Source organism: Ochotona curzoniae, unplaced genomic scaffold (assembly GCF_017591425.1).
Source record: "Ochotona curzoniae isolate NIBS_2020 unplaced genomic scaffold, NIBS_Ocur_1.0 contig_46, whole genome shotgun sequence".
Taxonomy (NCBI): Eukaryota; Metazoa; Chordata; class Mammalia; order Lagomorpha; family Ochotonidae; genus Ochotona; species Ochotona curzoniae.
This window is the reverse complement of record NW_024466340.1, coordinates 738,339-762,949: the sequence shown is the minus strand read 5'-3', so window position 1 is coordinate 762,949 and position 24,611 is coordinate 738,339. Positions and strand designations below refer to the sequence as shown.

At 50.1% G+C, this 24,611-nt stretch overlaps 2 protein-coding genes across 5 annotated transcripts in view; one reads left to right on the top strand and one right to left on the bottom strand.

Annotated features, from left to right (window-relative positions):
• TAOK3 (TAO kinase 3) overlaps nt 1-13,077 on the bottom strand; it is a 154,276-nt gene extending 141,199 nt beyond the window's left edge. The window contains exon 1 of one of the 3 annotated variants that reach the window (XM_040986914.1): nt 12,835-13,077. The gene's annotated coding sequence lies outside the window, so the exon portion shown is untranslated. Of the gene's footprint in view, nt 1-1,256; nt 2,362-12,834 lie in introns of those variants that run through there. The other 2 variants (XM_040986913.1, XM_040986912.1) reach the window with 2 other exon arrangements.
• A 4,535-nt stretch (nt 13,078-17,612) lies between these two features.
• Nucleotides 17,613-24,611, top strand: part of SUDS3 (SDS3 homolog, SIN3A corepressor complex component) — a 106,211-nt gene continuing 99,212 nt past the window's right edge. The window contains exons 1-4 of one of the 2 annotated variants that reach the window (XM_040986910.1): nt 17,613-17,760; nt 19,962-20,031; nt 22,798-22,853; nt 24,289-24,360. In XM_040986910.1, the coding sequence (XP_040842844.1) occupies nt 17,619-17,760; nt 19,962-20,031; nt 22,798-22,853; nt 24,289-24,360 (340 nt within the window). In that variant the 5' untranslated portion in view covers nt 17,613-17,618. The remainder of the gene's footprint in view (nt 17,761-19,961; nt 20,032-22,797; nt 22,854-24,288; nt 24,361-24,611) is intronic. The other variant, XM_040986911.1, reaches the window with a different exon arrangement.

The window sequence follows — 24,611 nt, the reverse complement described above, 5'->3', positions numbered from 1 at the left end:
CTTCAGCTAGTGGTGCTTTGGCAGGCAGCCATGCAGTTGCAATAATCTGTCACTGTGAAGCACTACCCACTTCCTCTGCCCCACCCCCATCCAGCTATGGCTGGGATACTTCTGGACCCAGAACACCGCCGTCATCTGCGCCCTGCCTATCAGAGCTGAAATACACACACTTGGCCATTTGAAATCTTTAACATTCACAGACTTTAAGGAAAAAGCACATGCCTTATGGTAACACATTTCAAAGATTATTAGAAATTTTTTATTTGGTCTTTATACACTAAAACCAATAGATGATCTCCCACCCCAAGTCAATATAATACATTGTAATTTTTATTGAATGAAAATGCATCCCAGGTATAATTTTAAAGATGAAATTTACACATCTAACGTGCAGGTCAGACATCGGGGTTACATACTAGCCTACACGTTCCATTTAAAGGCTGTTCCAAGAGCCTGGAGAAGTCAGGAAGGAAAGTATAACAGACACTCACCCTGTTTATAAAGCTAGCTCATGGCACTTTTTAAAGTTAAAACTCTGTTACATCAAAAATCACCTACTTTTATACTTCCTTTTAATTTTATTTTATGGATTGCAATAACTTCTCAATCTATTAATTTTCTCATGGCTAAGACATTTCACTTTCATAACTTTATGCATTAAAATGACACAAAAAAGCTACAAAACAAAGTAAATGTAACAAAACTGATTATTCTGCCTCTAACTCTGGTGTAACGGTCAAGATTTTGATCCTTTTTTCTCTCTTTGTGAAAGAAGAAAAATAGGAAGTGGTCTCATTGTTAAAGAGCACTAAAATGAATAGCACCAATTGGAGTAGCTTAATTTTGAAATACTGTTTTTAAGTAAGAATGTCATTCATTAGCATAAACTGCAGCCATGTAATACTGACTTTTCAGTATATTTTAAAATATTTTGTTTAAAAGACCCTGCTGAGCAGATTTGAATATTTTACCGGGCATTAACCTTACCTATCCAGGGGGATGAAAAATAAATTTAAAAAAAATCAGAACTAATATTTATTTGCAGGACATGATACTATAAGTCAAAATATATAAAGTATATGAAACCAAAATTTGAAGTTGATGACTCTTAGGAGAACTGTGAGCTAAGATCACAAAAACTCACTTGGCATTCAACAAAAAGTTGAATTAAATTACTCCTAAACAATGTTTAGATCCAAACCATATTTATAAGGAAACATTCCATGTGAAATGAAACATCAAACAAGCTTACTCACATTAAATCTTCTTAGATACATGTCCGTACTGGTATTTTCAATCCCACATACTAAAGTAAGGTCTTTAAATATTCTTCATTTAGCTATAGTGATCGGTAAGATTGTTCCAGATATGGTTTTCTTTAAAAATAATGGTTATAATACAAACAAACAAACAAAAAAATCCAGCCTCTTACAGGAAAAATAAAACTGCCCTCCACTTGAGTTCTAAGATCACTCTCAGGCTACCAGCACCTTCATCCCGAGACAGGAAGTTATTACAGACACTTACTTTTCTAAGTGAGCCTTTAAAAGAGCACTTCCTGGTCAGACAGTTCACGTCAATTGCATTTTATACAACTTCCATTTTAGCATTCTGGAAGAAAGGAACTTTCTAAAATGTTTTTCCAGAATTTTTTCCCATTCCCTGGGGGTGGGGGGTGGGAAACCTGCTCAATCAAGCTAAGCACATCTCATGTTAAATAAATAAATAAATAAATAAAAGTACAATGTTCTATCAGCGTTTACTGTCAGTGGAAACAGAACTGTTACTGGCAAAAAACGTCAGCTTCAACTTTATTGATTTTACATTTATCCACTTTCCACCCCCCTTCCCTGCGTACTCAAGTAAGGTTTCAGGAGATGGAACATTGGGAAGACAGGAAGGACATTTACTGAAAGGAAGACGACTCACCAACTCCTTGGTCAGGAAGAAAAGGCGAACAATTGTTCACACAGTCATGTTCAAATTCAAAGTTGCTTCTCTCTTAGGCTTCTATTATCATAAAACATCTTCAAGAAACCTTGTGTAATCCCAGTAAGGAACTGCAAACTGAAGCAGCGTGACCTGGGTGCTGCTCGTTACTATCTATCGGAACAGGCAAGCTGAAGTGATTTCCTGTTACAACGCCCATTGGTTCCCACAGGTGCGAGTGCCTATGGGGGTGCCCGCTGGTCCTCTTTCTGCAGGAGGGATGCACTGAGCAGACTTAAGATCGGCAGGATCAATGGATTCACAGTCGAGAAGCACCTTAGGCTAGAACTGAACCCTCACAAGGATTAGAAAAAAAAGTCTCAATAGAATTTTACTATTTTTCTGGAAACAATATGGAAATAATAGTCTTACCCAATTTCCTACAGCCCTTGAACCTTTTTACCCTAATTAACTATGTAAAGATTGTAAAAAAAAATTTTTTAAAAGAATTTTACTATTTTTCTAGGAAGCATGATTATGATTGTTAGTGTCCTCACTCAAATGCTTACAACCGTCTTGTCTAAGGCGTTGGAAACTCACTGATGAACAAAGCAAGCGAGCCAGCAGCATTTCATGTATGAGATAATGTCCATAGAGGAAGAGACTAGAGAAATTTATATTGAGATTTGGAAAGTCCACTGTAACGAGTGCCCACCACGAGGAAGCCTTAATATCAAATGCCTCAATTTAAACGTTAAAAGAAAAACAACAAAAAAAAGAGGGGGCAGAGGAGGCTTTTGCAGAACTTGCCACACCAAAGCAGGCTTCCTCAGGCTTTCAGGTTCCAGAGCAGCCATGCTGCAGGCGCCGGCCTGAGTTCCAGCAGAGGAAGGGAAGAGCTCCTCGTGAATCACCAGTGACTCAGTTCTTTTCATTGCGGCTTCAAACACAGTTTAAACCCAGTCGTATGTGCAGAAAACTGAATGCAAACCCAAATGCACATCAGAAGCTTGATTCGACCAATTTTCAGGGTCACTATCAGCATTTAAGGAAAATAAAAGGAAAGGTTTTGACATAGATAATGCTCCTGCATTTGCATTGTACTGTTTTAGTTGCAGTCTTCTTAAATGCCTCCGAGTCATGTCGGCAGGCCTGCATTAGATTTTGTTCAGTGGATTTCTTAGACGTTAGCCAACTGAGACAGAATCATTTGACAATGAATGATGTGGTAGGTTGTTGTTGTTGTTCTTTTAAGATTTATTTATTTGAAAAGCAGAATAACAAAAAGGTATCTTCCACCCACCGCTTCTCTCTCAAATGGCTGTGGTCCCCAGGGCTGCTCAGGCCAAGATCCAGGAGGTCCCTCCTGCTTTCCGGCACAGGGACCTCAGCAGTGGGCGGGCTATCATGTGCTGCCTTGCCAGGAACACCAGTATGAAGCTGATTATTAAAATCAAGCAACCAGGACATGAACTGGCAGTCTCATTTTACTTGCATTTAAGAAAACAAAAATATATTAAGTTCAAGGGTACTCAAAGAAAGACACAAAAGCCAGTGAGTACAGAAGACACTCTTCTAAGCTATACTTTACTTCCTTAAGACTCTTACGAATGGAATAAATTAGAGGATTTCCCAACTTTTTCTAGTTGGTCATGCAGCAATTATTTATTGAGCACCTACTATGTGCTAAGTGCTATTCTATGATTTGGGAGTATAGCAATAAATTAAAATATCTGCGTCACAGACCTCCATTCTAATGATTTCAGACAAGCAGACAAACAAGTAAAATATTCAGTTCGTCAGAAGGTGGCAATTTCTATGGAAAGGACCTCTATGAAAGAGGCAGATCACATTATTTATTCACAAATAGAAACGGTTTAGATCACAAAGCCAGGTGATTCGCTCTGGAAGATGCAGTTAGCGGTCTCTAGCTGACTACTGCTCAGAATCAAGTAAACAGCTACCTTCAGTTGCAAACAACAACAGATCTTAATTCATATGTGGCTAATACCTGAAGCAAGGAAAGGAAACTTCCAACGATCCAAAGTTAAAACACATCAAATAAAAATACAACCTTGAGGAAGTAAGACAACAAATTCCTAACAGAATCAAAGGCCAATTGCTTTAATATTCTCAATGTTAAACATGTAATACAAATAATTAACCTAAAATACATATTGCATACAATAGCTAACAGAGTGGTTATGAAACACTTGGTGATGGCACCAGGTTAGTAAAGATAATAAGCTTTTAAAGTTCAAGGACACAAACATCCAGGAAAACTAAGTGCACAGCTTATCATGTAGTATCATAACAACTATTTTGTAGAAAGAGAAACCATAGAGGTTGTGTGTTTGACCCAGTCATTAAGCTAACACAACTCCCTGGGTTCCAGGCCCAGCTCCACTTCCAATCCAGCTTCCTGCTAAGGCAGATCCTGGAAAGCAACAGGTAAGGGCCCAGTATGGACAAAACGTCAAGTTCCTGGCTTCTAGCTCCTGGCTGGCTCATTCCCAGGCATTTGGGGAGTGAATCAAAGGATGGGAGCTTTCTGGCTCTCGAATAAATTGAGGTGAATAAATTCAAACAAAAAGTATAAGGTACGAAGGGGGATTCAAAGGAGGAAGTCCTGAGGAAGATGGTCAGAGGAGGTCCTACAGAAGATGAAGTTGGAGGGGGGGTATCTGGCACAGATGTTAAGGGCAGCACGGTGCATCCAGGTCCCGGCCTGCTGTCCTGCTAAGACACCCCATGGTAGAGAGCAGTTGATGGCGCCAATATGGGGTCCCTGCTACCCATGTGAGAGACCCAGCCTGAGCTTTGGGCTCCCGATTTCAGTCGTGCCTCGACTTGGTTGTCGTGGGCACTCAGGCTCTGTGCCAGCAGATGCAAGAGCTCTCTTTGTCCATCTTTCTCTGCACGTTTTTGGCTCTCAGCCTTTGAAACAGACACAAAAGAAACAAACAGATGGCATTAGAGGTAGCCTGGAAAGTGATGAACAGGCAGAAGAAATAAGAACAAAAACCCAGAGGTGGAAAAGCAGTGTTTGGCCAGTAAGCAGGCTGGTGATGGTGTGGATCTGACAGGTTGACACATTTGTGAACACAGTAGGCTGTGAGGAATTATTTTTTTTTAAGATTTATCTATTTTTATTGGAAAGTCAGACATGCAGAGAGAAGGACAGACAGAAAGATCTTCCGTCCACTGATTGACTTCCCAAGTGGCCACAACAGCTGGAGCTGAGCCGATTTGAAGCCAAGAGCCAGGAGCCTCTTCCAGGTCTCCCATGGCTTGGGCTGTCCTCCACTTTCTTTCCAGTCCACAAGCAGGGAGCTGGATGAGAAGCAGGGCTGCCAGGATTAGAATTGGCACCCATATGGGAACCCCGTGTGTGCAAGGCGAGGACTACAGCTATTAGGCTATTCTGTGAGGAGTCCTTAATGTAAGGTTTTCAATAGAAGAGTGACAAAATTTGAACTGTACTTCAGGGAATGTAAGAGCATAACTATACACAAGAAGGAAGGTTACTCTCAGTCCCCGTGAAGCACCCTGTTAAGGCCTTCATTCACTCTTTTGTGGACCAGTGGGCAGTATGCGATGGAAGGCACATTGAAATGAAGAACTTGATGCAGGTGACAACCTCACAACCCCAGGTGGTCACCTCTCAGTCACATGTTTCCTACATGCTAATCTATTAATTAGGCTTTTAGAGTTAGGAGCCATGAGCAACGATTGGGGCAAAAAGAGTAATAACATGTATTCCAAGTGATTCCAATAAGCTTCCGCTTACTGAGCATGGCCTATGTGTGTGTCACTGTACTTGGCACTTGCGTAGCTCATTTCATTTATTCCCTCCAAGAATCCCAAGAGATGTATTCATTTTTCACAGATGAGAGAATTGGGAGTTTTCAAACTTAGGTAACCCAGCCAGGGCCAGGCAGCTGACACAATAACAATGCCAAAATGGCAAGGGAGGTTCCCTGAGCCCAAGGCCCTTTCTCCTTCCACCCTATCAGACTGTTCATATGTGGCAGAGCAACAAAGCTAAGGCTTATTCCAAAGGAAACAGTGTCTCTTCTTAACACCATTTTCCTGTACTTCGAGTCCCCTTGAGGACAGAAACGACAAGTGCACATGCAAATAAAACTTAAGTTGCTCTTCGTTAACTAACTCACTCATCCAATTCACATTTGTTGAACATCTTTCATTGTGTTTAGTGTTGTTCTTGGCACTGGGGAGGGGGACGGGAGGGATACAAAGATGACCCGCCCTTCAGTGAAGGACAAGCACACACAAATAGGGAGCTGGGATATAAGGCAGAACAGAATTGTTTATATATATATAAAGATTTTATTATTATTATTGGAAAGGCAGATATCCGAGAGAAGAAGAGACAAGGAGAAAGATCTTCCATCCACTGGCTCACTTGCCAAATGGCCACAATGGCTGGAGCTGAGCTGATCTGAAGCCAGAAACTTCTTCCGGGTCTCCCACACGGGTGCAGGATCCCAAGGCTTTGGGCCTTCCTCGGCTGCTTTTCCAGGCCACAGCAGGGAGCAGTCAAGACATGAACTGGCACCCACGTGGGATCCTGACTCTTAAAACATGAGGATTCAGCACTAGACCACCATGTTGGGTCCTTCAAAAGAGAATTGTACACAAGACACAACAGAGGCCTAAAGGGACACGAGATAAGTTACTGTTTGGAAATCTTGACCCAGATCATATAAAAACCATGCTTATGCAGCTTAAAACACACTTATGTGCGAACAAACATACCTTCCAGGTAAAGGCTAATGTTCCCCACAGAATGAAAAACTGCTCAGAAATGATCATGTAGTGTGTCTGCTGTCAGGACTATCAGATAATGAGTTTATTTGAGGAAGCACTGTGACCTGATCAGTGTCCTCTATTGTAATGACTGAATAAAATGTGCTTCAACCGTCATAGACCCCACTTGCTGTAGACATACGGTAGTGTCATAAGCAGAAAGTTGAACATATAAAATAAATATTTACTGCACAGAGTCCCTGTTTAATCCAATTAAACTCTCTCATTGTCCTTCAAACACCAGGGAAAACAAGCAGGTGTTTGGCCTAACAGTTAAGGTGCCACCTAAGACACCTGCACACAACACTGGAGTTTCTGACTGTGACACTTGGTTCTGGCTCCTGATTTTGGCTTCCTGTCAGTGTAGACCCTGCAAGGCAGTAACGATGGGTCAAGGACTTGGGTCTCTGCCACCACATGGGGGGCTTGCATTGAACTGCCAGTGCACAGCTTTGGTCTGACCCAGTGCCCGTTGCCGCAGCATCTGGAGAGTGAACCAGTGGACTGGGACTCTTTCTCAAATAAGAATAGAAAGCAGTGGGAGGCTTGTCTTGTACCATGCCCTTCTTTGAGCTGCCTTTGGACTCACTACCACATACAGCCTCCTACTGTTGAGTCTCCACAACCGTGAGCCAAAAGAAATCTCTTGGGATTAGAAACAAACCAAACCAGGCCTGGTGCGATGGCGCAGTGGTTAAGGTCCTCGTCTTGCACACCTGGTCCTATCCAGCTCCCTGCCTGTGGCCCGGGAAAGCAGTGGAGGACAGCCCAAGGCTTTGGGACCCTGCACCCATGTGGGAGACCCAGAAGAGGCTCCTGGCTTCGTATCGGCATAGCATCGGCCGTTGAGCTCACTTGGGGAGTGAATCATTGGATGGAAGATCTTCCTCTCTGTCTCTCCTCTCTGTATATCTGCCTTTCCAATAAAAATAAAATAAATCTTAAAAAAAAAAAGAAACAAACCAAACCAGAGAAATGGAAGTAAAACTGGACTCCTTCAGTGCCTGGATAATTACCCATCATGTTAATATAAAATATAGACAGAGTGGGGTTCACTCATGCTTTCACTGAGGCCAGAGGTGAAACAAAAGAACCTAAAATGTTGGGGTTCAGCAGGGAAATTCCCAATTTTTGGTGTTAAAGCCACACAAGTTATACTTTTTGTATAATAATAGTAAGTTTTGCTAGGTGTAAGGTTTTTCTTCCAAGCCATCTGTTTCTCCCGTCTCAGATGTAAAACATACGTGTGAGAGAGCTGACCCAATGATAAAACTGGTTTAAGTCATTCTGTTACCATGAAATTAGTCCTTTAACTTCTAAAACAGAAATAAATAACTTTAAAACATTTTAAATATACTTCAGTATCTCCAACAATTTCTGATTGGATAGAAATGTATTAAGTTGATGTGTAAACTATTCAGTTTAACTTTCATAACACATTGCTTTAATGATAAAATGTTATCAATTTAATTTCTACTGGTTATAATTATTTTTTCTTAAAGAGTCACTTGTTTCCATTGGAAAGGCAGATCGACAGACAGAAGGAGAGACAGAAATGGACAGAAAATTTTCATCAACTAGTTCGCTCCTCAAATGGCTGCAGTGGTAGAGCTGAGCTGATCCAAAGCCAGGAGTCTTCTCTGGGTCCCCCATGAAGGTGCAGGGTTCTAGGACTTTGGGCCATCCTCACTGCTTTCCCAGGCCACAAGCAGGGAGCTCAATAGGAAGTAGAGCAGCAGGAACACAAACTGGCACCCCTATGGGATGGTGGTGCCTGCAGGTGGAGGATCAGTCAGTTGAGCTATTGCCCCAGCCCTGGTTGTAAAAATTCTAAAGCTATATATTTTTTTAAAGACTTATTTATTGTTATTGCAAAGTCAGATATACAAAGAGGAGAGACAGAGAGGAAGATCCTCCGTCTGATGATTCACTCCCCAAGTGGCCACAGCAGCAGAAGCTGAGCTGATTTGAAGCCAGGAGCCAGGAACCAGGAACCAGGAGCTTCTTCCAAGTCTCCAACACAGGGCAGGGGTCCAAGGCTTGGGGCTGTCCTCGACTACTTTCCCAGGCCACAAGCAGAGAGCTGGATGGGAAGTGGGGCTGCTGGGACTAGAACCAGCACCCATATGAGATCCTAGTGCATTCAAGGTGAGGACTTTAGCCACTAGGCCACCGCACTGGGCCCCCTAAAGTTCCATTTTAATTTGGTATATACAGCTTGGCAATGAATTCTTTGACATTTGACCCATCAATTGAAACAGATTATATTATAAAGAACATATAATTATAGATTAATATTAATGCTTCTTTTACTGTGTCTAAGAAACGCGTTTAATATATTCTCACAAATGAGAATAAAGCAACAAATTCAATGGGAGAATACATAATCACAAATTAAGCTCTATGCTGCACTGTAATTGTGTAATATCTGACAACTCAAAAATACTAATTCCAAAAATACCTCTTGTGAGTCACAGAAATCCTTCATTGAGGAGAAACTGAAGAAGAAAGCTTCTTAGGAAAGTCACCGAACACTAGGAGATGAGAGCCGTCCTCTCTGTCTCCGGCCCTCTCTTATGTGGCTGTTTTACCTCCTAGGGGTGAGAAGTCCAGAACATTGGAGGGACTAGAAAGGAAAGAAGCTATTCCCCAAGACTACCCGCCCCCCGAAACGGGGAGGGAGCTTTCATTCTCCCACAACACTAAAAGCATCAAATATGAATATTGGCAAGCAATGAGGACATTGATCCAGGTCAGGTTAAACATTACACCAAATGAGAGCCAGGCAGCGTCTGAGAAGACAATGGCCTGACTGTGTATGAGTCAGTGGTAAAGAAAGTATAAATTGGGTGACTGTTTCCTGGGCGGAATTTACATTCTTACACAGCAGGACTGAGCAGAGCTAAAGCACTGGGAGCTTGGTACTCAGACAGGGAGAAAGCCTCCATCATCTTCAGCTCTTTTCCTGACTATCTTGGTTAATAGTAAATGGTTTAAACCAAGAAAGAGACCATGAGTTCACATATTTTATACATCCTTTATGTTTTACACAAATGAAAACGATGCCTGCAGAATTTTTCCCCTCCTCCCTCCGCCAGGAATTACGGGCCTGTAAGTCCTTTCCAGGAGTGAAGGCTCCGGGTGACAGTGCATCTCTGCATTGTCTCTGAATCAACACTGTCACATCAGGTGGCTGAAGTGACTGCGGTAGCAATCGCCCCCGGGAGCCATGGAGTACTCTGTTTTCTGTTTTCTCCGAGGGCGACGCATTCACTTGAGAAATGACCACCAGTCGAGAATGAGCAAACAGGCTTGGTTAAGGGGCTTCCCCTCAGGGAGGAGCTTGTTCCTGGCTAAGATTCCGGACTGAGTTCTCAGAACTTGCACCCATCACTTCGCTCACCACCTGCGCTGTGCAAGGAATTTGTGTCCCTTTTAAATGAGCTCACCAGCGAAATGGCTTTGTTTTTACGTGATTTCCTACCTGGCATCCCAGAAAAATAAATCTGATGTTATAAAAACGACACTGAAGAAATCTTATAGTAAAGTGAGTGCCTCATGTTTTAAATGTGTGTGTGTGTGTGTGTGTGTGTGTGTGTGTGTGCGCATGCGCACGTGCGCTGCTTCTCTCATCTGTGTATCCCTGGGTTCTCTTGGGAATCCTTGTAGCCTGTGGAATGTTCATCATCACTTCGAGTCCTGCGTTCTCAGAAGCACAGAACTTCCCCGCATCATGGATCATCAAACATTCCCTGGACAGAGTCGGTTGCTGTCCCAGGGCTAACAGGCAGCTCTGGGTCCGCCCCCCGCCCCCCATGTCCTAAGGACTTGAGGCACCAAGCCTCTCCTTTCCTTAGCGGAAGCTCTGCATCACTAGCCACGGGCAGAAGACTGCCCATCAGACCTCGCCCCTCAGTAGTGACATAATGATATGGCAATGACACTTGGCATGCTTTTCCTAAGATGATCATCTTCTAAATGAAAAAAGAAAACTCCGTCAAAAAGAAAGAAAGAAAAAGAAAAAAGGAGAAGAAACACAGTGAAAAGGAGTGCTAAAAGCTTCAGGGACTGCTGGGTCTAACCAGAGCAAGGCAGGGCATCCGAGAGCAGGGCGGAAGGAACCTGCTCTAAGTAGTGTGAAAAACCAGTTGGCCTGTCAGCTCGATTTTCACATCTTTTTAAAGTGGGAGGCTGCCCTTCCACCCCACTTAACCTCCCTCCCACCCCCTATGGCTTCCCGCTCATCTTCCCAGCATTTTAATAGACACACACCTCCCACCAGGACAAACGGTATCTGAGTTAAATAGGCTTAGCTCTCTCCTTGGCTCGCCCTGGAATTGGCCTAAAGCCCTGCCCCGCCTGAGCGAAATCTACTTGGAAAGTGCTATGAGTTTGGCGATTCCAACACCTGTGCTTCAGAGAGTTTGTCCTCCCAGGTTCTCCAACACAGGAAAGTGAAACAGTCCCAACTCCCCAGCTGGGTCAGGTCCTTTAAGCGCGCTTTGTAAACCCTCAGACTGATGCGCAGCCAAATCAAGGAGTTTCTCAGCTCCGTGTAGATTTTAAAATGAAATAAACAAACAGTAGTTCAGCAAAAACACAAGCATCTTTCAAAAACAAGCATTGCAACTACCCACACCTCGGGCTTCTCAGAAAATCCTTTTCCCCTTTAACTTCTGTGACGACGGGCTGCAGGAGCCCCTCATTTGGAAGGCGCCCACATCGATCTCCAGGGGTGACCCGGGAGCCGAGGGGGCCAAGGAGAAGGCAGGCAGCCCAGCTCTCAGATCTTTCTAGGATCTCTGTCCCTCGGCCGGCCCCCGCAGCAGCCCGACAGTCTCCCGGGAGAGCTTTACGTAATCCCGGCCCCGGAGGCCCCCAACCCCGGGGCATACGCAGCAGCGCCCCAAGAAGATGGAAGGTTCCAGACCCGGGAGCAGCCCGCATCTCCCCAGGCAGACGCCAGGACCTCGACCCAGCTCTTGGGACCTCGGACCTCAAGCCAGGCGCGGGGTCCGGCTGCTCTCACACCTCCAGAGTCGCTGACCCGATCCTTCTCGGGGCTCCACCCCTCACCCCGTCGTCCTGAGGGGCTCTCCTCCACTCGAGGTCCGGCCTCTCTCAGGGTCCTATCCCTCATCTCGCTGTCCCGGCCTCTCTTGGGGTCCCTCTCCACACTCGGTTGACTGTCCCAGCCCCTCTCGGGGATCTATCTCTCATCTTCCCGTCCAGGGCACTATTGGGGTCACCCCTCATCATCTTGCTGTCCTGATCCCCTGCCCCTCCACCGCCCAGATGTTCCATCCCTCATCCTGATGTCTTGGGTACGGTCGACGTTATCCCGCGGACCCCATCACTCATCGCATTACCCCTAACTCTCTGGGGGACCCCTTCTCTCACTCTATGTCCTGGACCCTCTCCCGGAGACTTGTACTCCTGCGGGGGTCGCCCCCTCTCTACACGTCCAGGACATGCTGAGGGTCCCCTCCTCTCTCCCTCTCTCGGACCGAACCACTCTGGGGGTCCACCCCTCTCCCTCTCAGACCCGGCCACTCCGGGGGTCCCGACCTCTCTCCCTCTCAGTCCTGGCTACTCTGGGGGTCCCCTCCTTCACGTCATTGTCGTGGTATCTCTGGGGGACCCCTCCTCTCCCTCTCTCTGAGACCCGTCCACTCTGGGGGTCCCCTCCTCTCTCTCAGACCCGTCCACTCTGGGGGTCCCCTCTTCTCCCTCTCAGACTCGTCCACTCTGGGGGTCCCCTCTTCTCCCTCTCAGACCCGTCCACTCTGGGGGTCTCCTCCTCTCTCCCTCTCAGACCTGGCTACTCTGGGGGGTCCCCTCTTCTCCCTCTCAGACCCGGCCACTCTGGGGGTCCCCTCCTCTCCCTCTCAGACCTGACCACTCTGGGGGTCCCCTCCCTCACGCCGCTGTCGCGGTACCTCTGGAGGTCTCCTCTCCACAGTCCAATTCTCTTCCGGAACTCCCTTCACTCAGGTCCTCTTCGAATTTGCTCGGCCCGGGGTCCCCGCGTCCCGCAGCTCCCCGAGTCACTGTCCCGCGCCCTGGGGCTCTCACCTCAGACCTTGCTGTCACTTCCCGGGGCCCGGCGTCGCCTCCACCGCTTCCTCTCTTCACACTTGTTCCCGAATCGCTCCAGGGGCGGCTGCTACACCCCCGACCCGGGCAGATCCCCGGCTCTGGCGACTGAGTGCCCACGGTCCCCGCGTCGCGTCCCACTGTCCACGCAGGAGCCGGCTCCCCGCGCCGCCCCGACCCTTCGCTGGCCGCGGCCGCCGCTGCTGCTGCTGTCCGAGGTGCGGCTCCTGCCAGGGGTGGCCAATCGCACCCGACAGCGCCGAGCGCACTCCGCCCCCACTGTCTCGGGACGCCCGCCCCCTGCCCCTGGCCACTCCCTCTGCTCCGCTCCGATAGGCTCTCTACTGACCTCCCCTGATCGCAGGGCAATGGGCAGAGGCCGGATATAGGTGTTTGACTGGGAGCGCCTGTGCCCCCCGAGCGGTCGATGGAACCCGAGGATTGGCCGATCGGGAGGTGGGCGTGCCCGTGCAGGGGGCGGAGCTACCTCGGACGCGGAAGAGCGGGCGGCCGGAGTTGACTCGGGGCCCGCCTCGGGGTGCGGCCGCTAGTGTTTGCTGGGCTGCGGGGTCAGAGTTCCCGGCACCCCACCCCACGCGGCTCGCTTTTGGGGAGAAACCTCCCCGAGACGAAGGTCCTGACGGAGCCTTCTGGGCGGGGAAGGGGAAGCGGACCAGCCAGCATTGGCTCAACTGCTTCTGACCGATTCTGCCGTGAACTCACTGGGCGTTGACTCACCCAGGACTTGGAAAGGACATTTCCTGGATTGTTGGCTGGGGAGTTGTTGCCTTTCCGTGCGTGGCGTCCACACCCTCGGGGTGGACAGGGGACCCGTCGGTGGCCGTCCCCCACCCACCTACCCACCCAAGAGCCTTAGAACTGTTCGGAACCTCAGTCGGGGCCCGGAGCCTCGGGAGGGTCAGCAGGGCCATTCTCAGAGCCCCAGGTTCCAGTGCTTTTTTTGGGGGGGTAGCCGCAAGGCCAAAGGTTCCCAAACTGGGACCTTCCCGGGTCGGGGCACAAAGTGCAGGGTGCTACTTAGAGTTATTTTATTTATTTTGGTGACAGTCTGTTTCTGATAACAGCACAGTGGGGGAAATCGACTCAAAACTTTTCACATCCTTAAACCATGCTCTTTTCTCCTCTTTCCTGCCTGTTCCTCCCCCTCCCATATTAGCTCTGATAGACTCTTTGTAACAGCTACAAGTTTAACTTTCTGCTAGCTGAGTGTTTCATAGGCGAAGGGAGCCCATCTAGACAGCACTGCTGCTGTCTCAGCGGGACTCATTCCTTCGGATTTTGTTCAACAGCAGAAACCAAAAAACTGCACTTGCCTCCCCGAAACTCCCAAGTTAGCTTCTGGACATTTGACTGTGAAACTTTGGGTTTTGTTTTTCATTCCGATCCCAGGCCTTGTAGATCTCACACACGGCCAAGCATGAACTCCCTCCAGGTCCTGCAGACACGATCTGTGTCTCCAACAGTAAATCCATGGCCCCTAGCATTAACAAATCATCCCCTCTGAGCAGTGAAGATTCCTGTGTCCGGTGTCCACATTTCCAGGTTTAATTCTCGCTGCAGGATCCTCCTCCTTCCAGTTCCAGCTCCCTGCTCTTCCCGGCCCTGGGAGGCAGCAACCATGGGGAGTGAGCCAGTCCCCTGGAACACTTCACCTCTTAGAGCTGTACCTGTTACAATGAATAATGCTCCCCTTTAAAGTGCTGCGGAGCTGGAGCCTAGTGGCTTAAGTCCTCACCTTGGACGCACCCAGATCCCATATGGGCACCCGGCTCTAATCTCGGCAGCCCTACTTCCCTCACAGCTCCCTTCTTGTGGCCTGGGAAAGCAGTCGAAGGCCCAAAGCCTTGGGACCCTGCAGTCAAGTGGAGGACCTAGAGGAAGTTCCTGGCTTTGGAACAGCTCGGCTTCTGCCGCTGCCGGCCATTTGGGGAGTGAATCAGCATATAGGAGATCTTCCTCTCTGTCTCTCCTCTGTATATCTGATTTTGCAATGAAAATAGATATATCTAAAAAAAATTTGGGGGGAGTCTTAAAATTTAGAAAGTGTTGGGGTATGTGGGCATGGCAGTGGGGTGGGGGGCTGGAGGGCCACCTTGCATGGAAGCTTCACTTCTGAGGAGGAGGTGGCCAAGAGGTCAGCCGGGAAGGGATGCAGAGTCTCAGGGACCTTGAGTTTTACTCTACAAGTTGAGGAAGACGACGGCCACAGAGAACTTTCATTCAATCCTATTTTTTTCCTTAGGAATAAGTAATCTGGAAAGAGGAGGTGAGCTTTCAGCATCAGAGTTCCCTTGTGTGAAAGAAGAAATGCATGACCAGGAAGAGAGAAATCAAACCTAAAATAAAGACCCCAGCATCTTGAATCCGTTTAACCATAACAGCGATGTTTGGAGCGGTGAGTTCATTGTCCCGGTGAACTCTGCTGTCTCGTGCCGAAGCCTTTTCTGCTGTGTGGATTCCTGGGGCCGCGAGCAACTGCAGCTGCTCAGAATGATGGTAGACAGAACATGCAGATGTGACCCAGCAGCACAAAAAAATAGATAAATGAAAATGACATCATCTTCTGGATAAGAGGAAGTTCTAGAGCTTAAATACAGATGGCAGAAGTATGGTCGGCTTCCACACTTCCTGTTTGGAAGGCCCCCAAAACCTCTGACCTCCCAGAAAGACACCACTATTCTGTTCTGAAAATTTCCTTCAGTATGTTTGGGAGGAAAAACCCTTCACAAAGAAGATACAGATTTTAAGGAAAACCAAGTAATAGATAAGATACATCAGACCTGGTGCAATGGCTTAATGGCTAAATTTGTACCTTGCAAGCTCTGGGATCCCATATGGGTGCTGGTTTGTATCCAGGCCGCTCCGCTTTCCATCCAGCTCCCTGCTTGTGGCCTGGGAAAGCAGTCGAGGACGGCCCAAAGCTTTGGGACCCGGCATCCACATGGGAGACCTGGAAGAGGCTCCTGGCTCCTGGCTTGGCTCAGCTTGCTTCAGCTGTTGGAACCCTTTGGGGAATGAACCAGCAGATGGAAGATCTCTGTCTCTCCTTGTCTCTGTAAATCTGCCTTTCCAATAAACATAAATAAATCTTAAAAAAAAAATATATAGGCATACCAAAAGCAATGGATTGGGAACAAAGGTTTTCATTTTAGACAGCTCCATGGGGACCACAGCAGGCAAGAACGGTAACTTTGTTTCCACCCTGTGCTCACAATAGCCTTCAGCTTTCTTTTTTCTTACATTTTTAACTGATGTATTGATTTGAAAGGCAGAGCTAGGGAAAGGAAGACAGAGATCACTCCAATGACTACACTAGTCAAGGGCGTGCCAGGCTGAAGCCAAAAGCCTGCCACTCAATGCAGGTCTTCCACGCAGGCAGGCAGGTGCCCAGGCCTGCGAGCTGCCTTCCCAGGGGCAGAGGCAGGGTGCTGGAGAGGCTGAGGACCAGCCTGCTTGGATCTGTCACAGGTCATAGCTTAACCACCCCCCACCAGGGCACGTACAAGCAGAGCCCGCGGGGTTCACCTTTGCTACTTGGTCTTTCTCCTTGGAGACGTGGGTGCCGGGCCTGGAGTCAGTGGGGGTGACTTTGGACAAACCCTAACACACTGGAGTTGGAACTTTGTCTTGCTACACACAACCAGAGCACACAGTTCTGAGTACGAAGGACCCCTGAATGTGGCTGGGGAGCCCCAGGTGTCACAGTGTACACGTGCCCGTTCGACTTGAAAGGGAGTCCCCCCAGGTCCACACAGCGTCTTCATCCGGGGCCTTTCTTATTGGAGGTCAGTGCCCATGGGGGAGAGCCGATCAGAGGAGGAAAAGCACCGTGAACACGTGACTATGACTATCCGTGGCAGCTGCGGTGTGGACGGCCGAGTCACCACGCAGGCTGGAAGCTACCATTTTGTAAAAACACAGTGCAGGTTTTTTTTTTTTTTCCACTTGTAAAACTGCGAGAATACTGTGTCCAGTAAGCCTGTACACACAGGGCTGGAAAAACATTTTTTGGGGGAAATACTACTGTTTTACTGAGCATAGGATGGACTATCTGCATTTTAATATATTTTTTAAAAAATATCTCAATTCTGAATAACGCTCCCATTCGTCCGGGGTCGGGCCGAAGTCCCTCCCCCCCCTTTTTTTTCCTGCTTGGTCACCCACCTCCCTGAACGTGTGCCCCCCGAGGACGAGGACACCGCATTCACTTGCGGCCATGGGCGTCCACCTGCACCTGCCAGCCCTGCGCCCCAACGCGCGCTCACTCACGGCCCCGTGGTCGTGCCGGCTGCGGGCGCCGCCTGGTGGCCGTTTGCGGAAATCTCCGGTGAGCGGCTTGGTGCGTGACGGGGTGGGGAGGGCAGGGGTCCTGACTGCGCCTGAGGGCTGCCCACGGATTTGCCTGATTGCAAAAAAAAAAACCCAGCGCTTCCCCTCCCGCCCCTCCCCTCGCTAACCCGTTGGAGGATTTTAAAAAGGGCGATGAAGGCGCTGGGGTTTCGGCGAAGCGGGTTGCCGTCCCGTCAGGAATGGCGGAGTCAGGCCGTCGTCGGGCAGCAGGCGACCCGGAAGTGGCCGGCGCGGTGCGGTCCCCGAGGCCGGGCGCGGGAGGCGGAGCGCGGCTGTGGCGGCGGCGACGACGGGGACGACGGCGGAGGGGTGCGGGTCGGGGTCCCGGCCGGCGGCGAGAGGCCAGGGCGGCGGCGGCGGCGTGGGGCCGCGGGGTCCGGTGCGCGGGCGGCATGAGCGCGGCGGGGCTGCTGGCTCCGGCCCCGGCCCCGGCCGGAGCGCCGCCGGCTCCCGAGTATTTCCCTGAGGAGGACGAGGAGCTGGAGAGCGCCGAGGACGACGAGCGCAGCTGCCGGGGCCGCGAGTCGGACGAAGGTGCGGCTCTGGAAGAGCCGGGAGCCGGGGGTCGGGGCGGGGAGGAGGCAGCAGGGGCTCCCTGGGTACCCCACCCCGCGTCGCGCCCCCAGACCGTGTGTGGGTGTGTGTGGGTGGGTGGGTGGTGGGGGGTCCCTGTCGGGTGCTGCGGGGCTGCCCGCTTCCCCAGGTGACTCCGGGGTCAGCTCTGCGAGGGGCACTGGGGGGCTCAGCCTGGGCAGCTGGAGCCGCCGTCGTAACGGGGGGCTGTGTGTGTGTGGAGGCTTTCGGGGCGCGCCGCCCCTACTCTCTGCAGGGGGGGGTGAGGTTCTTGGGGACCCGGGTGGCGTTTCGGGGGGCTCCTGCATGCACGCACGACGCTTTCCTAGGAGTTGTAGGCTTGGGCAGGTGCAGAAGCAGGGAGAGTTTGGAGGGAAAAGGAGCCAGGTATGAAAGTTGTGGCGAGAGCCCAAGACGCGACCCCCGGGGAGGAGTGTGTGTGTGTGTGTGTGTGTCGTGGCGATCGGGGAAGGCGCCTGGGACGGGGGGCGGGAGGCGAACAAGAGTGTCTGACTCGCCTCGTCCTCCCACCGGCTTGGTAATGAACTGTTTCCCTAAACTCAAGGAAAAGCAACTTTTGTTGTTTGGGGCTCCGGTCCGCGTTGCGCCGCCTCCGGGAGGCTTGCACTGCGCTCTCCCGTCCACGAGGGGGCGCGGGCGCCCTGCGCGGCTGGCCCCGCTCCTTCCCTGAGCAGTTTTTTAAAAATTTAACATTTTAATATTTTGCATTAGTTTTTTAAGTCCTCTTGCCTCTTTCCTCTTATTCACTTCAGTTGTCACCTTGAAAATATTTTAGTTCTTTTTTTTTGATATTTTAGTTCTTATGAGTTCAGCTTGTTGTGGGAAGTACACTTTTTTTTAAAAAGATTTATTTTATTTTTGTTGGAAAGGCGGATATACAGAGAGGAGAGACAGAGAGGAAGATCTTCCGTCCGATGATTCACTCCCCAAGCGGCCGCAACGGCCGATGCTATGCCGATCCGAAGCCAGGAGCCTCTTCTGGGCTTCTGAAGCCCGTGCAGGGTCCCAAAGCTTTGGGCCGTCCTCGACTGTTTTCCCAGGCCACAGGCAGGGAGCTGGAAGGGAAGCGGGGCTGCCGGGATTAGAACCGGCGCCCATATGGGATCCCGGGCGTGCAAGGCGAGGACCTTAACTGCTGCACCATGGCGCTGGGCCCGAAAGTTCACTTTTCTATGTGTGGATTTTCAGCAAAGGATTCAAATGGGGCACGTTCCATGGGACAGCTTACTGTACAAGTCATGCATCTGTAATGTGAAAACCCCAAGCCTGGAGCTTTCCGAATGCTGGATAAAGCTCAAGGTTTCCGATGTTGGGCTTCCAGCTCAGGGTTGGTGATCGTGTACGTCTGTGTAACTATTCCTGAAGAAACCCCCAAAGCTTGGAGGGCTTTGTGTTGTAGTTGTTGTTGTTGTTTGTCACTGGCATGTCTGGATAAAGAATATTCAGCATCTCAGCTGGCCTTGTGCTTTGAAACCTTTTTTGTTTCTGGTTAGGCTCCAGACTGCTTCACTCACTCTTCAACCGCCTGCTGAGCTCCTGGGAAAGCAGCAGAGCGGGACCCAAGGGCTTTGGTTCCCACCCCACGGGGGAGACTCCTGCCTCCTGGCTTTGAACCTGCCCAGCTCTGGCTGCTGCAGCCATTCAGGGAGTGAACCAGAGAATGGAAGATCTCTCTGTCTGTCTCTCTCTCTCTCTCTCTCTGTCTCTCTGCCTTTCAAATAAAACGTTTAGTCTATGTTAGTTTATGAAGTTCTTCTTTGGGCGTGGTGAAAGCCAGGCACTCAATCCAGGTCTCTCTCATTGGTGACGAGGCCCGTGAGCTGTCCCTCTTAGGGTGTGTGTCAGCAGGCAGGAGGGGAGCCTGTCACCGCCTGCTGGGCAGTGCGCCTGCAGTGCCGGGTCGCATGGCCACCTGTCCCGTCCTGCGGCTCGCCGTGCCTGGCTGGGGCTGACTCTGAGTACGTGTTTGTACATTGGAAATGGCCCTTTATTTTCTGAGTAAGTCTGTTGAATGTTTCTCGTCGTGGCTCGGTGCAGGCCCGTGGGGGTGTGCCCACCTCTCCTGGCACTTGGAGCTGCTGCTGCGTCGGGCGACACCGACCGTGGGTGCTTCGTAACCACTCCTTCCTCTGTTTCTTCAGACACGGAGGATGCCAGCGAAACCGACCTGGCCAAGCATGACGAGGAAGACTACGTGGAGATGAAGGAACAGTGAGTATGCTTTGCGTGTTTATGGTATGGAAGGTGGAGTTGATAACAAAATCCTGATTGCACTTGAGGAAGTATTTCTGACACTGCGTCTGTGCCATTCCCCATCGAGCCCAGTCCTCCTGTCTGACACTCCTGAGGGCAGGCTGGGAAGAACTTGGGGGAAAGGCCTTTAAAACAGTTCGTAACTTTTACCACCCCCCCCCCCTTGGTTGGTGTGAAAAACCAGTGCTCAGAGAGACATCTTTGAGCCCGGGTCTGCTGAGGGCCCCCCCGCCCCGCTGTGGGAGGAGTGTGGGGAGCTCCGCGTGGGGAGTGTGTTCACCTGCCTGGCCTCACGCAGGCTGCAGTCAGAGAGCCTGGCCCAGCGCTTTCCTGGCACGCCAGAAAAGGGGCAACTGGCAGTCAGGCTACGGTCTGACTTCCGGGCTTCTGCAGGCAGTTTCCGGGTTGTGCCAGCAGGTGCTGCCTGCCTGTCCGGTTGCAGCTGCGACCCGGAGGGTCACAGAGCCGCCCGCTGATTGCTGTTTCTCTCCAGGCTGTCGGCGGACACACCTTGAGCCGCACAGGCCCCGTTCACACCTCTGTTCTTTCCCGAGTCTGTCTTGGCGAATCTGGTTCATTTGTTTTGCTTCTTTGGTCTGTCAGTTTTTTTTTTTTTTTTTCCCAAAATGGACTCAGGATTACGGTGGGCTCCAGATGCTCCTTTCTTTTTTGTGATTGACTGTTCTTTCTCCTGCACGTGTGTGTGTGGGGGGGGCAGATGTACCATCTTTCTGTTGGGTGTACCTAAGATTTGATGATGTAGGGTTTAAAAAGATTTCTGTATGTATTAGGAAGGGAGAGCTGAACCTGCTGGTTCACTCCCTGGATGGCGCCGTGGGCCAGGGCTGGGTGACACGAAAGCCAGGACCTTCATCTGGGTCTCCCACGTGGGTGCAGGGGCCCAGGACCTTGGTCTGTCCTCCCGTGCTCGCCCAGGTGCTTCTGCAGGGACGGAGCACCTTAGAGGCAGAGTGGCCAGGGTGGAGGATGCCAGCACTACAGGCAGAGCTTAAAGTGCTACGCCACAGCACCAGCCCCTGTGCCCTCTGTGGCCCAGGGTTGCCCTGGGAGGACAACAGGCGTGGCCCTCACTTTGCCCACTGTTGCTTTCCTCCTGGAGGGTGGGTGGGATGCCCAGCCCGTGTTGGGCCTTCAGAAGGCTTCTGTGCTTGTACGTTGATATTCTTTCAGGTCGAAGTCCCCTTTCTCTCGCATGAGATCGGGTGTCTTCAGGTAGAAGCAGAAATATTGCTGAGATTGGCTTGATGATGAAGAATTTTCTTGGGGACAATTTCAGTGTGCAGAGCAAGATTTATTAGGGAGTGAAGGAGAGGGCTGGGAAAGACCCAAGGAAATGCTGGAAGGGGTGTCCTGTGTAATGGCTCAGGGAGGGGCCTCAAGGGTAACTAAGGGAGTGGCTGACGCTCAGGGCTGGGATTAGTGTGGGCTGTGTCTCCTTTTGTCCTGACAACAACTCCACCTGGTGGGAGTTGATGGTCTGCTTTTGTCTCATTGCATTCCCTCAGGGAGACTAAGAGCTAGGGAGGAGGAACCCTTGGAACTTGGAAAGGTAAGAGATGGGGAGGAGCAAGATTTTTTTTTAAGATTCATTTATTTTTATTGGAAAGTCAGATATACAGAGAGGAGGAGAGACAGGAAGATCTTCTGTCTGATGGTTCACTCCCCAAGTGGCTGGAGCTGAGCCAGTCTGGAGCCAGGATCCAGGAGCCTCTCCAGGTCTCCCACGTAAGTACAGGTTCCCAAGGCTTTGGGCTGTCCTCGACTGCTTTCCCAGGCCACAAGCAGGGAGCTGGATGGGATGCGGGGCTGCCAGGATTAGAACTGGTGCTCAGGTGGGATCCCGGTGTGTTCAACATGTGGACTTTAGTTGCTAGGCCACCGCGCTGGGCCTGAGAAGAAAAGTAACTTTACCAGGGACCAGAGACGCTGGCTGCCTGTTAGCCCACCTGACTCCTCCCACGAGGCTGCCTTCACGGTTGAGGATCTTAGCTTAATTCTTCAAAAGTTATTTGAGAGAGAGAAGGAAAGAATTCCCGTCCTTGGCTCACTGTAAGGCGCTCTGATGGGGTGCAGGCCTCTCCGTCGGGGTCTTGGTCATGGATCACCCACCTGTGCCTGCACTGGGAGATGTGTAGATGGCTCTGTAAGGGGGGTTGTTTGCGATTAGAACATTCAGTAGTGTAGACTCCTCGTGCCTTTCTGATCCCTGGACTATCCTGTATGAGCTAGCAGATTTGTCTCCTCTCTCTCCTAAGTAACGGGGGTGGGAGGGGGTGAAGTTCCCTTAGCATTAACAACCCAGGGAATCGGGCCTAGCGGCTAAAGTCCTTGCCTTGAACGCTGGGATCCCATATGGGCTACGGTTCTAATCCCGGCAGCTCCACTTCCCATCCAGCTCCCTGCTTGTGGCCTGGGAAAGCAGTCGAGGATGGCCCAAGGCTTTGGGATCCTGCACCCACGTGGGAGACCCGGAGGAAGTTCCTGGCTCCTGGCTCCGGATTGGCGCAGCACTGGCCGTTGCTGGCGCTCACTTGGGGAGTGAATCACTTGGGGAGAAGATCATCTTCTCTATCTCTCCTCCTCTCTGTATATCTGACTTTGCAATAAAAATAAATACATCTTTAAAAAACCCAGGCGATTTCTGCGGGCATCATGTCTCGGGGTTGAGGATTCAGCGTTTCACCTCTCTGGTTTTTCTTACAGGATGTATCAGGACAAACTGGCTTCTCTGAAGAGGCAGTTGCAGCAGCTGCAGGAAGGTCAGTGTGGGGTGGAGTCCTCCGTTCCGAACTTCAACCTTTGACATGTTTCACTAATCTGGGTGAGACTTAAAATGGGTTCTGGCTGGTTTTAGCTGTCTGCTGCATTTTATGTTCTTCGTCAGGAAAGTGATCTTTTAAATAAAAAAAGGGTTGTTTATTTTGAAAGACAGAGGGATTCCCCCCGTCGGCTGGTTTGTTCCGCAGATGGTCCCTGATGGCAGACTGAAGCCCAGAGCGTCCTCCTGCTCTCCCGTGTGGTGGCCAGGCCAAGGACTTGGAGCATTTTCTGCTGCTTTCCCCGGGCCTGTTAGGGGGCCTGGGTGAAGCGCAGCAGCTGGCATCCCATGGGAGGCTGGCATTGCGAGTGGTGGCCTTAAAATGTGAAGAATTCCTTCTTCAAACGCAATGTTATTTGGAAGTTTCCTTGGGACATGAACTGATGATCGCTGTGCCTAAAGCAAAGTATTCTTCTAAAAAAATAGTAGAGCCTTTCTGCTCTTTCTTAACCAGTTGTTGATGAACTGTTCTCACTTCTCTTGGTAAATTACCGAGTGCTTTTGGTTTCTAAAGGTAGTGTGGTGTGGCGCTTAGAACCCTGGCCTTGTGCCTTGGTAGTATTGAATCCCACTGGCTCTGGAATGTCACCTTCGCCATGTTCCTTTGTCTTGCTTTGTCTTTTCCAATCTGCAAAATACGGAGGACAGGAGTAGATGAATTTGTAAAGGAGAAGGTTGAGCAGGACCTGAGAATGGGGGCCCTGCGACCGGAGCTGCCAGCTCTGGCTTCATAGTACGGGGTGCTCCATCAGGGAACCGGCGACTCTGATTGCTTGGAGGCGATCCGCTCCCTTAGACTGGTTCCTGGGCAGGCATTATGGTTGGGAAACGTTTTTACAAATTGGTACTTTCCTTCTTAGCAGTTTTAAGGATTCAGTTAGAATGTAAACTAGAGCTGTCTAGAAACTTGTCAGGCCACAGCTATTTGATTAAATTTAAATGAAATTAGTTGGCTCCTTTGGTCACATTAATTTGCAGAGCTAATATGACCATGCGTGGTCAATGGCTACCGTATTGGACATGCACACGCAGCGCATTTTCATTGTTGCAGAGGGCTCTGCGCAGTCTTGACCTACAAGAAGGCGCTTGTTCCTTCCCCGGAAGCTTGCTGGCTGGCGGCCAGGGGCTGCTGTCACTTGGCGGGGGAGGGGTTCCATCCCCCAGGCATCTGCACTCTAGAATCTTGGGCCCAGGCTGGAGCGGATGCTAGGTCCTGCTTTGGCTGGTTTCTGCTGCCTTGGCCAAAATCCAGTTAGCTAAGCTCAGGTGGGGCTTTCGGTGTTGCCAAAACGTCACTGTTGGTGCTCTGGGACAGTGTTAGGAACAGAATCTAAGCAGGTCAGTTAAAGTAAGTGTTTTGTTAATGTTCAAATCAGGTACACTACAGGAATATCAAAAGAGAATGAAGAAACTGGATCAGCAGTACAAAGAAAGGATCCGGAATGCAGGTGAGGCACCGAGTGCACTAAGTGCTGGGCCCCCCAGGCTCATCCGGAGGTGGGGTGACCCCAGGGCTCTGGACCCAGGAGGGTCCGATGGGGAGGGTGTCTGCGGAGGAGTCCAGAGCTGCAGTTAGGTGGCACCAGTGGGCGCCTCCGCGGTTGAAGGTGTCGCTATTGGTTCTGGGGAGTCGTGCCCGTCTCCCTGGTGCCCCAGCAACAGCTCTGCACCGACTCGTCACGTCCACGTGTCCGGCTTA